Source organism: Heterocephalus glaber, unplaced genomic scaffold (genome assembly GCF_053883595.1).
Source record: "Heterocephalus glaber isolate CG9 unplaced genomic scaffold, H.glaber_assembly_v1.0 deba00001688, whole genome shotgun sequence".
Lineage (NCBI taxonomy): Eukaryota > Metazoa > Chordata > Mammalia > Rodentia > Bathyergidae > Heterocephalus > Heterocephalus glaber.
The window spans coordinates 2,584,532-2,601,816 of NW_028258413.1; the positions used below are offsets into that span (position 1 = coordinate 2,584,532).

Genomic DNA, 17,285 nt, shown 5'->3' on the forward strand with positions numbered 1-17,285 from the left:
TGAAGAGTTCTCTGCCCTCCCGAGTGATGCTGTAATATCTGGCTTAGTGGCACTGATTAAGCAGGTTTTGGTTTAATAAACAAGCCAGTCTTCTTCCCCAGTCCTAATGCCAGCTTGTCATCCACGAGCTGCTCAGGATTAGTGCTGTATTTCAGCTTCACATTGAAGCATTTGCTGGTAAAGCCGTGGCTTGGGACTGTTACGGTTGCTCACTTAGGGTATCCCTGGCCAGGTGCCTATTGAAATATCTGCTTAAAAATTATCAGCCTAATATATGCTCATTTCAGAATAGCCAAACAGTGCAGACTATATGTATCTGTAGTACAAAACAGGAGGTCCCCCTCCCCAGTGAGCTGCACAGTGAGTGTTCCGGGACGGCCTGGCAGGTGGCAGGAAACAGGCTTTTCTGGATCCCGAGCCTGGGCCAGGTCGCCCCGCTGATCCTGATCGGGGCTGTGTTAGACCCTCGTGGCTGAGGAGAACAGAAGCTCCCACGCTCCTTCCACTCCGTGCCTGTTTCCGCCGAGACTAAACCTGGGCAAGAGAAATGATGCGTCCCGAGGGTGACCTTACAGCTGAGAGCGGGCTCGTGCGCGGCACAGCACTCTCCTGCCCTCTTCACAGCGGCCCGAACTCAGCTCGTCTGAGGCTCTGGATTTAGAATACGCGCCGTCGTCTGACCAGCTGCTTCTCGGCGCCAGCAGCAATGCTCATTTCACATCTGGTCGTGGCCTTGCTCACACTGAGCCACGTTGGGAGGAGACCAGCCTTTTGTGGAGCCGGGAGTCAGGATCAGGATGCAAGACCGGGACAGTGCCAGCCAGGTGTGGAGGAAGCTAGGACTCGGACCAGACCTTGAGCCCAGCCAATGGTGTGGGAGGATTGTGGCCTTCTGGAAAGACCAGTGAGGCCCCAGGGAGTGGAGAGCGGCCGCCTGGTGGGAGTGAGAGGCCGGCACGGGCCAGGGTGCGTCTCACAGGAGCTCTGTCCAAACCCGCCATCACGGAAGGGTCTCGCAGCAAGTGACTCTCTGTAAATCCGTCTCCTTCACTTTCCCTTTGGGATACTTAGCCTGTCTATTGTGTCAGAGAATGAATGAGTGAAGGCAAAAGCGATTCCACATTGAGGGGTAGACCAAATCAATAGCAATAATAACAAGAACAAATAGTAATAGAAAGTAAAAATAAACGATAAGGACATTTACTGAGCACCTGTATACCAGAGGCTTGCCACTAACCAAATGCCTCCCTCATATGGCTTATACAATTCACAGAGCTGAGGTGCATATCGGATATTATTAGCCTCATTTCAGATGAGCAAACACTTGCCCCATCATAACCCCGTAAGTGATTGAGCAGTGGGCAGGGCTTCAATGCACGAAGCTTCCCCCTGCGACTCTGACCCACCGTAGTGGCACGAGGGGGTGGAGACTCGGGGTCTGGCAGAAGGGTGCCAACAGCTTAGCGGGGTCTTCCGGGAGCATAAAGAAGCGCTGGGCTCCACTGTAAGCTGCACACTTGCCAGCTGCTTGGCAGTCTCAAAAGGTAACTTAGGGGGAGGATATTTCCTCGTCTTAGTGTATGAGATGTGATTGGAAAAGTGGTGAGTATTCAGCTTTTAAGCACTGTATCACTGTAAAAGACACTGCCGTTAATCTCCCTCAGAGTACCTCCCCCGAGTTTGAGCACACTTAGCCCTCCCTTCTTGCGACTCCCTGAAGCAGTTCTGGGAGTCCTCTCTCATGAGTGTCTTCGATTGTCTTTAGTGGATTCCTTGATCCCGAATCCATTCAAAACATTGAGTTTTCATGGTCATTTTGACTTTGGGGAAGACCCAGAAGTTACACGGTGCAGATGGTGAATAGGGTGGATGAGGACACACGTCGTGTTTTTACAGGCCTGCCTCTCTGCTGGATGGTACAAGAATGATAGAATAAGTGTGTCTGAGTCTACAAGTATTTTGAGGGGAATTGGGACACTGTATCTTTTCACTGAAATAAGTTTTAAACATTGAACTTGCACCCTGTGTGTTTTGGTCATCGTTCGGTTTTATTAGAATGAAAGCCACCTGGTCCCAAAGTGTGCAGTGGCTGTGATGTGCCAGGGGCAGACAGTGGCTCCCCACAAATAACAGTCACCCCGTGGCCGAGCCGCTTCTGCCCGACAGCCGCACTGTGCTCTCAACAATGTGCCTTTGCCCACAGACACCCGGGCCCGGCGCTGCCACCGACAGTGCCCCTGAAAGGCGCCACTGTCCTCTGCCCAGAGTCGGCCTCACTGTTCAGAGCTCAGGGGCTGAGGCTCATGTCCAGAGAAGGGACAGTGGCATGCGCTCTACGCTTGTTGTTAGCATCGTTGTGGGGGACCCTGATACCAAAACCTTCAGTTCTGCGGTCCTCTGAATTGAGCTCCCAGGCCCTAACCCTCAAACCTGTGAATGCCTGCTTTCCCCTCCCTAGAATGCCACTTCCTCTGACGTGTCCCAGGACCCTGCCACTAGTCAGAATTGGGGTATCGATTTTTGCCGCCCAGCACTTAAAACCATGCCAATAAATACTTAACAATTGAAACAATGAATTATCTTGTGAAAATGAGTTAGAAATTGGGAGTGAGCTTCAGTGATTTTTGTGACCTGGAAGATGAAAGGGGAATAACTGTCCCAAAGGAACTTTCTTCAGATTCCAGTCACTCACAGAGCTCACAGGGTGGCACCAAGGATAGCACAGAACAGGTTCTCTGGGCGGTGTGGTTTCTGGGTATGGTGAGCTGGAGAGGCTTTACAAGATGTACTCAATGATTCAGAGAAATCACAGATCTGGGGTTAATGAGCAAAGGCCAGTATATTTTGAAAGTGTTTGCTTTGTGGCTTTCCTTATTTTTGGTCCTACGAATCACTGATGTCTTCCTCACGGGTATATGAAAAGCATCTAACTGATGTAATAAGTAGTCCACCAGCTCTATCTAGGACTGGATGGATTTTATACCCACAGGGAGTTTTTGCACAAAATTTTAACTAGTGTTCAAATTTCTACTGAAAATTAGATCTTGTGTGTTATGTCTGCCAGGATGCTTTGGGCTGCATATAATAGCAAAATTACAAATGGCTTATGTAGTAAGGAAGAATTATTATCTCAAAAGTAAGTGGTGATGTGGTGAGGTCCCTGAAAGTTTGGGTCAGTCATCTGCCCGGACACCGTCAGCCATTTTGTTCTCCCCGCTCCCTTGGGGTTGCAAGATGGCTGCTGGCTCTCAGACTGCACAGGGTAAACGTTGTGGAAACTTCCCCAGCCCCTAGCTGCCCTCTCACATCACATTGTCTAGAATTGGTTCTGTGCCCACCCTACAAAATCGCTGGTGAGGAAAACAGAAGTATCAAACTGGCCTGGATATTTAAGGTTTACTCATAACTAGAGATAAGATGACTTTCCTTAGAATCAAGTTGGAAGAGCCTTAGGATTCTTTCAGTATGAAGAAGGCGAAAGATCCTTGGCTCCTGAATGGGGAACCAGCTGTGCCTGCTTTGAATGCTCAGCAGAAACACAACCTCCATCTTCCCATGTTACCTTGCATAGCCACAAGTCAGAGTGTCCGCAGTGCAGTGCCTTAATTTGGTGATTTGGGCAAGTTTTCACATTAAAATTGAGAAAAGACAAAACAGAAAAGTTGGGTAAAAACGAAACACCTCCATTATCCTGCTTTACCAGTGAAATCCAACTCCCTGTCCCTAAGTTAGAACAATTGATTGACTGCAGAGTCTTAGTCAGATTTGTATCTCTGTGACAAACACCTGTGGTGAATCAACGTGTAAGGGGGAAATGTTTAATTTGGCTCGTATTTCACTCCATGGTTTCTTGGCCTTGTTTCTTTTGTTTGTTTGTTTGTTTGTTTTTGGTACCGGGGATCGAACTCAGGTCCTTGCGCTTGTGCAGCAGGTGGCGAAACCACTGAGCTAAATCCCCGGCCTTGGCCTTGTTTCTTTGGGCCTGTGGTGGCCCAGAGCATCAGTGCTCTGTTCATTCACAGCATGGTGGCTGGGAAGCAAAGAGAGAGGAAGGAGGCAGAGCCCCGAGATCCCTTTCACAGGCATTCCCTCAGTGACCCACTTCGCTTCTGCTAGGCCCGCTTCCCCGTAGCACCTCAGACTGGTGACCAGGCCTGCACCACGTGGCCTAGAGGTCCACTCAGGACCCGAACCATAGCGTTCCTCTAGAAGACGTTCATTTCAGATAAGAAAGAAAAAAGGAGCCAGCTGTGGAGTGAGCCAAAGCTCCCCACCCACAGAAAATTGCATTTCAAAGGCCCTGAGGCAGAAAACTGAAAACATCCAAAAGGGCTGGAATGTCTGGCACATGGTGAGCAGAAGGAAGGTGCCAAGGAGAGTGGAGATGGGGTGAATTTACAAGTTCTTCAGAGCCTTTCAGGTCCTGGTAAGAAATTAGGGGTTCCATTCTAGGAACGGGGGAACCACTGAAGTATTAAGCAGGATCCACTTAAGGTGACAATAGTAAGGTAAGGTAACAATAATGTTGTGTATTGAAAGGACAACAGTATTTCTTTGGGGGGAATACCGGGGATCAAACTCAGGACCTTGTGCTTGCCAGGCAGGCACTGTGCTGCTGAGCTATATACCCGGCCCTGCACCACTATTTCATGTAGAATTTACAGTTGTAGAGAAGCTATTTATAGAGTCCCAGTTTAACAGATGGTTGCCAAGACTTGAGCTTCACCACTTTGATTCTGTGCAAAGTTGACCAGTTGTTCTAGCTGGTGGACACATTTCGTGGACAAGTCAAGCTAGTGGGATGATTTATCCCAGGGAAACTCGTAAGATATTTTACATTAAGCAATGCCACTACGTTTTCTCTTGGAAGAGTAGAGGAAAGCTCCATTTCCCAAGTGGGTGAGGCTGCCCCTTAACTCCACAGTGGTTCACTCATTTATTTCTTCTTCTTTTCTTTTTTTTTTTTTTTTTTTTTTGGTACCAGGGATCATCACTCAGATATTTCTAAAATGACTTCTAGAAGTGATGCTGCTCTTTGGGCAGGCAGGGCCAGGTGAGCCCGTCTCCAGCACGGGGCTGGCCAGCGTTCCTTCCAAGGCTGCCTGTGGCTTGCGTTCTTGGGGTGCACGCTTACAAAGTTCTCTGCAGTGGAATCTGCTCGTGCTAGTCACCAAGTCCTTCACACTTCATTTGTATTCCTGAGCCAGCATGTACCAGAGCTAGCTCTATTGTTTTCTTAGCAGGAGATTGGGGTGGGAGGACCCATATATAGTACAAGGTTTACTTTGGGGGGAGTTCCCCATAGTTTCACCAGTCTTTCCCCTGGTCACCAGTATTTGTGGAGCCCCAAGCCTCTGTGGAGGCCAGCATGTTGGAAGGCAGCTTGAGCAGTGTCGGCCCATGGTTCTGGAGTGCACAGAGGTGAACATTTCCGAGAGGGGGCTTCCTGCCGGAGGTAGCACAGAGCTGAGCCTTAAGGCTTCAGTGAGAGAGGGTGTGGGTCCAGCTACAGGAGCCTAGTGCAAGGCCAAGGTGACCAGTCTAGATAAAGGAACAGCTGGCCTCAAGAGGTGAATGGATTTACAGGGAGGAGAGGAAAGCCATGGGCTTGGAGAGTGACAGGACAGAGGGCGGAACTGAGGTAGTTCCGAGTGGGCAGCTCCCCGGGGAAGAGTTAAGGTGGAACACAAGGCTCACAGGCCCTCAGGGTCCTGCCCTGGACCCGTCCCCTCCTCACAGCTCGCTCTGCTGAAGAGGGTGTCATGCGTGGTGTTCAAAACAGGCCACTGAGACCTGGGTTTCCTCTTGTTCACAGAACACGTAAAGATGCTTCAGTTAAATACGGATTACTGTGCTGCTTCTGTCCCTGTTGCTGGCCGATGGTCAGGCCCACTCTTCAAAGTGTGGTTCCCGCCGGAAGAGAAATCACTTTCCTAACTGTTGTTATCTTTTCTCTCTTTGCCATGAAGTATTTTCGGTGCTCTTCGAACTGGTGCTTACATGGTGTACATTCTGATGACCAAAGGCCTGAAGCAGTCAGTCTGTGACCAGGGTTTCTACATCGGGCCCGTCAGCAAGTTCTGGGCTTACGCGTTTGTGCTAAGCAAAGCGCCAGAACTAGGTGAGTGTCCCCGCCTCCCACCTGCTCTCCTCTCTACCACCACTCAGTGTGCGTTTAAAAACACGTAAAGCCACAGTTTGAGGGTCTTCCTTCCTGTGTCGGTTGCAGGAAGTTGTAATGAATGAACTTAGGGTTGGCCCTTTCTTTTTCTCCCTCCCAGCCTTTTAAATAACTGTACACTGTATGTATTAACAGCTGAGTCTACATAGAGCGTGCTGATTTCCAAGTGGTGCTACAGATGCACTACCAGGGGTTTATAAAATATACATGGCCCCTTTTCTAAGCTCCTTTAACAGCTGAGCTAATATTAGAGCAACCCAGCTATTTCCAAGTCCCATGTCTGAGCGTGCTTTCATCTTTAGAGCTGAGATTCGGATTAGCAAAGTAAGCTTTCGTTTGGGTGTCCTTATGTTCTCATTATCAAATGCTAATTGTGAATCTGTACTGTTTGATCTTAATCATCAATGATGCTGGCCCCAAGGAAAGGGAATGTAGTTCACCTTCTAAACATTAACAGAAAATTCTGACTGTATGAATCTGTAGATTTCTAGGGTTTTTCACAGCCCGTGTCACTGCAGGACGTGAATCCTCACTGGCATGTGGGTCAGCAGCCAAGCCACTTGGCCGTTGTGTGCCAGTAGCCTTGCTGCCTCTGGTAGCTGACAGTTGACTTGACAGTTGTCGTCCCAGTCAAAGATGAGAGCAGAGGAGCAGCACAAAGCTTTCCAAAATCTTTGGTGGCTGAGCATGGTGGCATACACCTATAATCCCAGAACTTGGGAGGCTGAGGTGGAAGGGTTGTCATGAGCTTGAGGAGCCTGCACTATATAGAGAGATACAAAGCCTTTGCTAAGAAGGGCAGTGGTCCAAAGAGGAACCCTCTACATTGTTCAGAATAACCAGATGACTTTGGTGTGGGGTATCACACATGGTATCTTTGGAAACAGTCTTGGAGTGAAATGCATTAATGCAGATTCATTTATTCAGTAAATTTATATATTTACATTAAGTATCTTCCATGGGCCAGGCAGTTAATCAGGCTAGAATAGAATGGGTACTTTACCTAAAGGAATTTTTTTGACCAGGCTTCCAGAAGCTACTTTTTCTATTTGTTTTGAGACCAATAGAGGCAAAGTCTTAGGCTAGAGAAATAATTTTCAAAGTTGGACCTACCAAAGTTCTTGAAAAGCTATGGATGTACCATTGTATCTTCTCCATTCGTATGAGGCGTTCTCACTGGAAGTATGGAGTACATGTCTTTAATCTGTTGAGAAGGTTCTGTTCTCCTTCTAGTCTCCTGATAGCTTTTACCATGAACAGCTGCAGAATTTAGTCCAGTACTTTTTCTCCAACTACTGACAGGATCATATGGCTTTTTCCTTTCCTCTGTTAAAATGATGACTTTTGGGGGTGGATCTTCCAATGCTGAACCAACACTGCCATCCCTATAACAAAACCACTTTCTACATCCTGCCAGATCTGCCTTCTAATAGTTTGTTCTGTTAAACAAATTTCTATCTATGTTCATACTTTTTTCTTCTATTATCTTTATCCAGTTTTAGGATTAGCACAATGTTGAATTCCTAAAAAGAGGGGAGAAGTGTTCCTTCTTTTTTCAGCTTTAAATGTTTGATATAATTTATCAGTTAAAATGTATATTAGCCTGCTGTTGTCATATAGGTAGGTTTTCAAGCTAGGAATATACTTTCTTTAATAGGTGCTATTCGAATTTTATATTTCCTCCAGAGTTAGTTTCATTAATTTGTCTTCCAAGGTACTTCTTAGAAGTTGTCGAATTTATTTCCAGAAAGATTTTTGTAACATGCTTTCTATATCCTTTTAAATTCTGTAAAATCTGTGGTAATGTCTCCTAGGTCTTGATATTGTAATTTAAAAAATGTATAATTGATATTGTGTAATAGGAAGTAAAGGTCTAAAGGAGCAGGGGAAGTGGGAGGGGTAGGGGAAAGGAAAAAAGGGAAAAGAAAAAATATGAGAAAAGGAAAAAAATGGAAACAAAGTCTGCAAATAGGGAAGGGTGGACGGACGGGATGAAGGCAGGGCAGGGAAAGGGGAAAAAATATAAGAACCAAGATACTCAAGTAATGATACAAGATTCCAATGATGAATGTTAACTGTATTTTATACCTAAAATGTACCAATAAAGTTAATGGAAGAAAAAAAAACAGAAAAGCTATGGATGTGCTTTCAGGGATTACTAATTATCTGAGAATATTGTCATTTTGTATTTTCACTTGTAGATAAAATAAGAGATTTTTCTTGCCAGGCATATTTCTTTTATAGTGACCTGTTTTTAAAAATTTAGATTCATGAGGTTTCTAAATCAAAATACTCATTCTCAAAGTTGGTCTGAGAGAGTGTGAGCTTATATTCTTTACTACTGGGATTTTGTGGCTTTTTCTTTAAATTCCTACATTACTAAAATTTGAGACTTCTTCAAGTGTAGAGCTATGCCCCAACTCTCCCTCATGCTGTATAGTAAGTGTGCTTACACGGAGAGCGCCCCGCCTCCATCTTTGTGACCCTGGGCCCACTACAGATAATGGAATGTCATAAATGCATAGAAGTTGCGACTTCTCTTCAATGCCAACCCTCAACACATTTCCACCTCTTAATACTTTCAACAAAATGTGTGTTACGTCAGACATAGTGTCTTATTCTGGCCCTCATGCCACTGTTGCAAAGAAACCTCCGAAGGCTTTCTCTGAAAGGGTTCCCCAGGTTGTGTCCTGTGCTCCGCCTAGCTCTGTCTGAGGGACTCGAGATTAAAATCAGTCCTGCCCACCTGTCTGCCTGAAGGGCCACCGAGGCCCTCCACAGTGGGGCTGGTCCCAGGTGCGAGCACCAGTCACCAGCGTTCACTCGGTCCAGGCCACCCACACCACTCCCCCACCCGTGGCAGGCGCAGCCGTCTTCCCCTTGAGCCCAGGCCCGTGTCTGGGGCCCACTGGTAGTGGTTTGCACAGGCACAAACCTTTTTCCCCTCAAGGCCCCTCCTCCAGTCGTTTGCAGTAGACAGTCCAGGAAGCCATCCCTTCATAGCTGCAACCTAGCACTGAGGCAGTGGCCGTGGGCAGAAATCTGGACAGTTCTCATACAGTTCCAGACTCGAAGCATTCTCATGTCCCGAGTACCTCTGTACATTTAGAAACCCGACATGCTGTTCTTCAGACAATTCTAGAGCTCGCCTGACAGTGGCCTCACAGAGGGAACCTGCTGAGCTGGCGCCCTGGTAAAACTCAGCGCGGGGCTCCAAGACCGCCCTTGCCAGGCACGTTTCCCTGGATGCTTCGCATGCATTTGGGGGCTAAATTCCTTCCCGGTGTCTGGTTGCTACCACTTAATTTAAAAGAGACTTAACCATTTAAATTACTCAGAACTGAAAAGCTCTTATGAGGAAAAAGGGACAGTTCTCCCACATATACACAACAGTGAAACTGTGCTATTCCCCCAAATCACAGCTGCACTTGCACTAAAGTTTTGTTTAAACTGCAGTAAAATGCACATATTTACGTCCTTGTGCAGCCATCACACTACCCATCTCCCGGACTGTCACTCTCCCCCAAGAGATACTCTATGCTTTAAACTGTTAGCTCCCCTGGTTTTTCACTGAGCTCTTAATGATGGCAAGAAGGGCTCTCTGTTTCCGCAGAAAACGGTGAGCTTGTTTCAGTAAATTTTAGGATTGCTCTCTCCAAGAACAAGGGAGAGGAAGAGGGCTCGCTGCCACTCTGCTTTGTGTGTCAGAGCTTTGCTGCCTGCTGCTGGAATGACATTAAAACCTGCTGAGACTTGCTTTTGTTAAAACTTGGAAACATCTGCTCCGGGACTAGATCCTTGCTCGGTCGAGCTTGTCATTGTTTTGAAAGTCTGGCTCACTGGCACTCCCGCTAACCGCCCAACCGTCTGTGGCCAGCCACACACTCAGAGCAGGCGCCCCGTGTCTCTTGGTGGCCCTGTGTGCCCTGGGGATTTCCTAGGACCGACAGACGCCCTGTGGATGCCGAGAGTCTGCATGCAACAGGCGCACAGGCAGAAGGCGTAGATCAGGAAGGGCACTGCAGCATGCACAAACCACACCCCAGCTGCAGCATGCCTCTGGACTGGAAATAGCTGGACCAGAGGTTAAATGAGCCGGTAACTCAGTCAGACCAGGAGGCAGGAGAACTCATGATGTGACTGAAAGCCCCATTGTTTGTGCTCGGCCGGGATGTGTCCCTCTGTGCCAGCTGGATATTTGACCCACATCAGACACACAGTCCCTAGGGTGCTCTACACTTCTGGCTCCCCCTGTAGCTTCTGGCGAGCCAGTGGATGCCGCAAGTTGGCACGCCGTGGGCTCCAGCTAACGTGATGGCAGCGGTTTCCCCACACAGACCTCCCTAGCTGTAGCTGCCAGAGCGGCAGAGACAGACACGTCGGCTGTGGTGTGGGGACCACGGGCGGCCTGGCTGCCCTTCCAGGAGCGATCGGTTTCCTCGCCTGAGGGAAACCGCCTTTCTCTGAGCCCACGGTCTCGGGGACAGGGGCCCAGGGCTGCTGGGCAATGCTCCTCTTCATTCTCCCATCTACCACCCTCATATTTGTTCCGAAAAAACCAAGTGGGTCCAGCTTAATTTTGCCTTCAGGATCTCAGGATCTTAGGACACACCCTGTCCCCTGTTGCTGCTCCCCTTGCCGAGCGACAACACTGGGGAGCCTCAGATGGAGGCTGGGCACCCACCCCACACCCACTCTGGAGAAGCACAGGGCAGTGCCCAGCACCACAGCTGTAGGTTCCACTTCTTCTGAAGAAGCCCGTTTTGCACTGTGCTGTTTAATAGAGGAGTGATGGCGGGGTTAAATAAATCTGAAGAATTAGGATGAAATGCTTATGAATTACTTCATGGCAAATAACTTTTATCACAACGCGTTTGAGCACTCACTGTACTGGATCTGCATGTTAGTTGATGCTCGGAGACTTGTGAAAGATCTAAGTTCTGAACGACTGCATTTGTTTCTAACATAAGCTCTGTGTGACTCCTGTCCACTGTGAACAACGGTAGGCTGGAATCACTGTCTGCATTTCCGTCTGCGGAGGGGAGGAGGTACAGGCTCCTCGGAAGTCGCGGGCCTCTGCTCGGCACGCCTAAATAGCCCAGTGTAACCCTAAGAGTAGGCCCCAGGCCTCTGGCAGCAGTGTGGGCAGCCCTGAAATGCACACTCAAGTGGCCGCAGCCATCTGTGTCCATCAGCCTGCTGACATGTGGATGGAAGGTTGGGCATCTCACAGGAGAGGAGAGGGTTCCAGTGGAAGTTTTAGAACAGGCACAGAGCTGTAACGATTGGCAGCTTTGCTGTTCTATCCTAAGCAAATAGGCAGTAATAATGTCTGATAATAATTCCCGGGAACGGAGGGCGGCCTGTGCGGTCCATGCTCAGTCAACCTTTCTCGTCTCCCTGAGGCCTGCTGCCCCTTCACCTTTCCTGCTGTCAGACTTGAGGCCATCCACGAAGCGACAGGTGAGCCAAGAACTGGCTCCCTTTGTGCTTACCAGATGTCAGAGTAGGGACAAGGATCAAAGCCACGTTTGAGCTCGGCATGGACTGTGAAGGATGTTGGTTTTCCCATGCCTGGTATCAAGAAGAGCTGGGAAGGGGCAAGAGGCATTCATTCCCCTGCGTGAAGTTGCTTCCAGTGTCGCATCCCTGTTGCTCTTCCTCGCTCGTGAAAATGGGTGAATTTGCTCCTGGGCTTTTTCTAGGTCCATTTTTACATAAATATCCTGTATCGTTCAGAATCGGGGAAGAAAATCCTTGCTGTTGTAGAGCATCCCCCCACCGGAGCGTAATTCTAGTTTGTATTATCTAAATTCCCAACCTCAGAAACAGTGGCCTGTTTCTTCACAGAAACATTGTTAGAAAAACTTCTGGTAGATCCTGGAGAGCTTTTTTTACACTTAATTTCTATAAATTGAAAGCTATTACTTTCTGTTTTTCCTCACTTGATTCATTGAGATTAAGTCACTCCCCCTCCTCTTCTCAGGAAATGTGTGTAGAGGATCATTTCTGTTCCCCCTTTTCCATCATTGTCTTCTGTTTAAATTTTCCTGTCTTATTGCCTAACTTTAAGAGCTTCAGATTTTATGGATATCACAAAGGTATGCATCTGAGGGGAACACTTTGTCAAGGCCTGAAGGAAAGTTATGGTTCTACAACTCGAGGCATGCTAAGAACGTTTTGCTGGGCACTTGACTTTGTGTTCCAGCCTGTTTAACTCACTTGATACCGGGGACTTGAGCTGATTCTTCAGTCCTTTTATTTTATTTTGGGACAGATTCTCCCTGCATTGCCCAAACTGGCATTAGACTTGTGATCATCCTGCCTCAGCCTTCTGAGTAGCTGGGATCACAGGAGTGGGGTTCACACCAGACTAGTCTCTCTGGCCTGGTAAATGACCTGAGACATGTTACCTGCCCCCTGGTATTTCCTAAGGTGTGCAGTTGCATTGAAAAGTGGGCAGTATCTCAAAGGTAGCATGTGTTGCTTGCTTACTATGTGTGGAGAGCATGCCGATTGTCCTTTTGACTCTTCAGCAGTCCGGGCCACTGTTGTTAATCACCCCTTTCATGGCTGAGGAACTAGAAAGCACCAGCACGGGAGGCACCTGACCCAGCATCGGAGAGTGAGAAGCACCAGTGCACGACTGCGGCCCACTCCGCAGTCCCAGCTCCGGCTGTCCCCACCCTGACCACTCTCCTGGTGACCCAGGGCTCATCTGCCTCCTGTCCTTCCTTGTCTTGCAGGAGACACAATGTTCATCATTCTGAGGAAGCAGAAGCTGATCTTCCTGCACTGGTACCACCACATCACTGTGCTGCTGTACTCCTGGTACTCCTACAAGGACATGGTGGCCGGAGGGGGCTGGTTCATGACCATGAACTACGGCGTGCACGCTGTCATGTACTCCTACTACGCCTTGCGGGCCGCGGGCTTCCGGGTATCCCGGAAGTTCGCCATGTTCATCACCCTGTCCCAGATCACGCAGATGCTGATGGGTTGTGTCATTAACTACCTGGTCTTCTACTGGATGCAGCAGGACCAGTGTTACTCTCACTTCCAGAACATCTTCTGGTCCTCACTCATGTACCTCAGCTACCTTGTGCTCTTCTGCCATTTCTTCTTTGAGGCCTACATCGGCAAAATGAGGAAGACCGCCAAGGCTGAATAGTGCCGGAACTGAGGAGGAAGTCATAGCTCAGGGTCATCAAGAAAACTAACAGACAAAAGAAAATGGCACAAGGAATCACACATGGTGCAGCTAAAACAGAACAAAACATACGAGCAGACACAAACCCCGAGGCAGCTTAGGGATAATTAGGTTGACCTGACCCAGTAAGTTTATGATCCTTCATGGGTGAGGACTCACTGAGGGCACCCGATCTCAAAGCACGCTGCTGAAGACCCCGCTCCCATCCCTCACCCGTCAACTCCAGGACAAACCACAGCACCGTGCCGAAACAGAGCCACTCGTGGGAAGCAAAGTGCTAGCGCTCTGTGGGAAAACATGCACCTGCTCAGTGTTCGGGTTCTCCAAGACGGGATTTCACTTTAAAAGCTGTGCGTGCACACACACACACCCCTTTCTAATCCTTTTCAACACAAAACCGGAGCCAAAAGAAAAGATAGCAACGGAGAGACACAGGGTCTATATGTAGAACAATAATGCTTTTGCAGAAATTCACACCTTTTAAAGGAAGGTCAGCTATTGTAGCTCCCTGAGAGGTGTCTTAGTCATTTTTTATTTCATCCAGAAAGTAGATTGGTATTTCCCCCTCACTGCACAGCCTCAGGCTAGTAGTTTGCCAAAGCCACGTGGGCTACGATGCTTTTCCAGGGGCCTGGCAACACGGGTGCCCAGCCCCACGCTGTGTGCATTCCTGCCCCAGACGTGGATGGAAGAGCAGATGGGAAGTGAGCAGGATGCAGCCTCCAGAGGACCTGCACAGGAATCGTGCTGTCCACAGCCGGCTCCGCCTGGCCCCAAGCTGGAAGAGGCAGGCAGTGGGCCGAGATGCAGCAGACAGTACCTGTGCCCTCTCCTCTCTGACCACACGCTCTCAGCTCCAAATGCAGCCCTGTGGGACATTCCATGTTTTCTATACTTTTGCAAATTTCAAAAAGAAGTGTGCAGGGTTCTGCCTGAGTCGTGAACCACACTGTGTTCCTGCAGCGCCTGCCCGCCTCCCCAGCAGTGCAGAGGCCTTTGAAGTGCCCTCTGCTGGCTGAGTGAAGAGACGGCAACCACCACGCCCCAGCCCCTTGGGCTAAAGACAGGTGACAACCGAGAGCCCCAGAGACGAATCCTTCAAATTCTAAATGATAGCAGACACCCATCATCTCTCTGGTCAGATAAGAAGACATCCTTCCTGCTTCAAGGGAACTTCAAGAAAAAATTTTAAAAGGGACTTTTGCTCTGGAACTCAGAAAATCAATCTATTAAGAGCCATATTCTTAAAAAAAAAAAGCTAGATTATATTATCTATGATATTTCAGTCCTCCATAAGCCAAATAAATGTGTCAATGTTACTAGTATTTCAAAGAAGCAATTATGTAAAGTTGTTCAGTGTGACACAATAGCATTCTAATTGGTTAAGTAGCTTAATGATTAGGCAAACTAGATGAAGAGATTAGGGGCTACCTACACTACGTAGAGTACACATGTAGCCACATATATGCACACAGGTGGGATTCAGTGAACCCCAAAGCCCAAATGCATAGGAACACATATTCTGGCTAGCAGAAACTGTTGTTTATCTTTCTTGCTTTATTTTGAGAGTGTACAGTAAAAGGGATTTTTCAAATTATTTTTATATTATTTTAGCTTTAATTGTGCTGTCCTTTGTGAAACCCAGTGGCTCCACTTTTCTGTCCGAGACAGCAAGAGCTTCGTCAGCATCTTGTTTATTGTATGGAATTTAAAAAGAATAAAGTTTTATTCCATTCCATGTGAACAGCTTGAACCGTAAACAGAATCCATGCAAACCAGTGGAGACTCGAGAGCACAGAGGCAGCCTGCGAGGAGGGACCCGCCACCTCCAGGCCACGTGATCTGCAGTCGGCAGTGTCCCTGTGGGGTCCCTAGGGATGAACTGTTATGGGGCAAAATTTGGACCCGAGCTGCAGGTGAGTCCTGCCACCACCAGCGGATTCTTAGGTTGCAGAGTTCCTTTGAGTTTTACAGATACCTGTTACTGTGCAATAAGCCTTTCCCCCTTAATTATGGGAAATGAACAGAGTAATTAAAATGAAGAAAAGGCCACATATCAGTTGGCTTGAGTTAATAGAGGGATCAGTTTGAGGCTTATCTGGTTGATTTAGTTTAATTATTTAATGCAGTGATTTATCATAGACTGCAGGGTAAAGCAAGGAGATCAGCATAAACTTTTTAAAAAGACTCCAAAGTGGTGCTTCCAGGGCTGGGAGTGTAGTCAGTGGCACAGTGCTGCCTGGCAAAACAGTGTTCCCAAGCACTTTCATGCTCGTGTTCATTTGTAAAGTGACTTAGAATTTTTTTTTACACATGGAATGTCTAATAGTTTTTAACCAGCTAACTATCTAAAGGCATTTCCAGTGTGTATCATGGGAGGAAAGAAAAAGAAGTCTAGTATTGTAGGTCCGTACACAGTTTTTAACATCTCAGCTTCACTGCTTTAATTATATGAAGATCAAGGCTGGCCCAGCTATGAGGCTGGCCCATGACCAATCTGAAACCTACCAGAGAGTTGACTGCCACACAGAGAACCCTGCTGTCAGGTAACATTCCAGAAAACTTGGGCAGGCAGGTTTTTATAGCTGCCCCACTATGCTGCAATAGATTGTCTATTAAAAATTTTCCTCTGCATTCCAGTCCCACTATGGTGAAAACATCATTCCTGGGTCAAGTACAAAATCCTTGATTTCCTGTATACATATATATATATATAAAATTTCATGCACTCTGAGCGTAAACAGAAATGCATGAGTTTGCAAAGAAATTCCAGTGAGAAATGCCCTCCTCATATAGCAGACGGTTTTATCTCGACCATCCAGTGTTGCTTAGGAGAAAAGAACAACTACTATTGTTATTTATTTATTGTATTTATATCCAGTGCTAGGCCAAAGTACTAAACTGAAATTGCAGATTAAGGTTACTATTCCAGGTAATTTATTCCCATTTTTTCTAATCATACACACTACAAACATGAGGTGTGGGGAAAATACATGCATATGTGTTGTGTGAGGAGAGATGCTCTCGTTACCTAGAGAGGCTTGTTCGGAAGCCTTGCAGATTTTTATAGAACTGAATGGAAGAACATTAGGAACCTAGGAAAACACTTCTTGGAAGGAGGCCCACAGATTGCCTTTTTCATCAGATGCAGTGTCTCAGTGGTAACACAGAGCCTATCGCCTCAAAGTAACAAAGCAGCCAGAGTCAGTTACACTGGAATAGGAGATTCCAAAAGTCTGGTGTCTTCCCAGACTGCCGAGTTAGTGGGAGAGGTGAGGTGCTCAGGTTCCTTTCTGTTTCTGATAGAACAAGCTCTACTCAGACAATATATGTGTGTCCCAGGGAGTCAGCTGCAGCACATTCTGAAGGCTCTGTTTGCAGTTTGGACGATGATTCTTTAATGGCATTGCTGTGCTGGCCAGGCACAGATTTCAGGGAGCTGCTGGGAGGATGGAGAAGACCAAATGGACTCAGCCTCCCAGAGTTCCGAGCATTTTGAGTCACATGATCATGGCCCATGCTCTTTCGCTTACACACTTACTTCCCAGGAAGAGTTTCCACCCTGAAAAGTGACACAATACTGTGATGCAAGCCTGAACTTTCCAGCAGTCAAATGTACCTTTCTCCAGTCTTTTGGTCTTCGGTAATAAATATTTTGCTGTTGACTTGGAATGATGGTAGAGCCTATTCTGTGCGGTCCGTGTCTCCTACCGCTCTTCAGAAGTCTTCTGTCCCTTTTATATTTATATACAGCACCCAGTTCTGTGTGCCTCAGACTCATCGCCATAGGGAGGGACTTTGCTAAGAATGCCCCAGAGCATTTGACCTGACCTGTGTGTGCATGAAGGGACAGCTGGGGATGCAGGGGCGGACAGTCAGTATGAAGTGCTCAGT

At 47.6% G+C, this 17,285-nt stretch overlaps 1 protein-coding gene across 4 annotated transcripts in view; it reads left to right on the forward strand.

Annotated features, from left to right (window-relative positions):
- Elovl6 (ELOVL fatty acid elongase 6) overlaps positions 1–17,063 on the forward strand; it is a 124,502-nt gene extending 107,439 nt beyond the window's left edge. For all 4 annotated transcript variants that reach the window (XM_004867583.4, XM_004867584.4, XM_087198750.1 and 1 more), the window contains 2 exons: positions 5,970–6,121; positions 12,928–17,063. In XM_004867583.4, coding sequence (XP_004867640.1) covers positions 5,970–6,121; positions 12,928–13,352 — 577 coding nt within the window. In that variant the 3' untranslated portion in view covers positions 13,353–17,063. The remainder of the gene's footprint in view (positions 1–5,969; positions 6,122–12,927) is intronic.
- Positions 17,064–17,285: the final 222 nt, after the last annotated feature.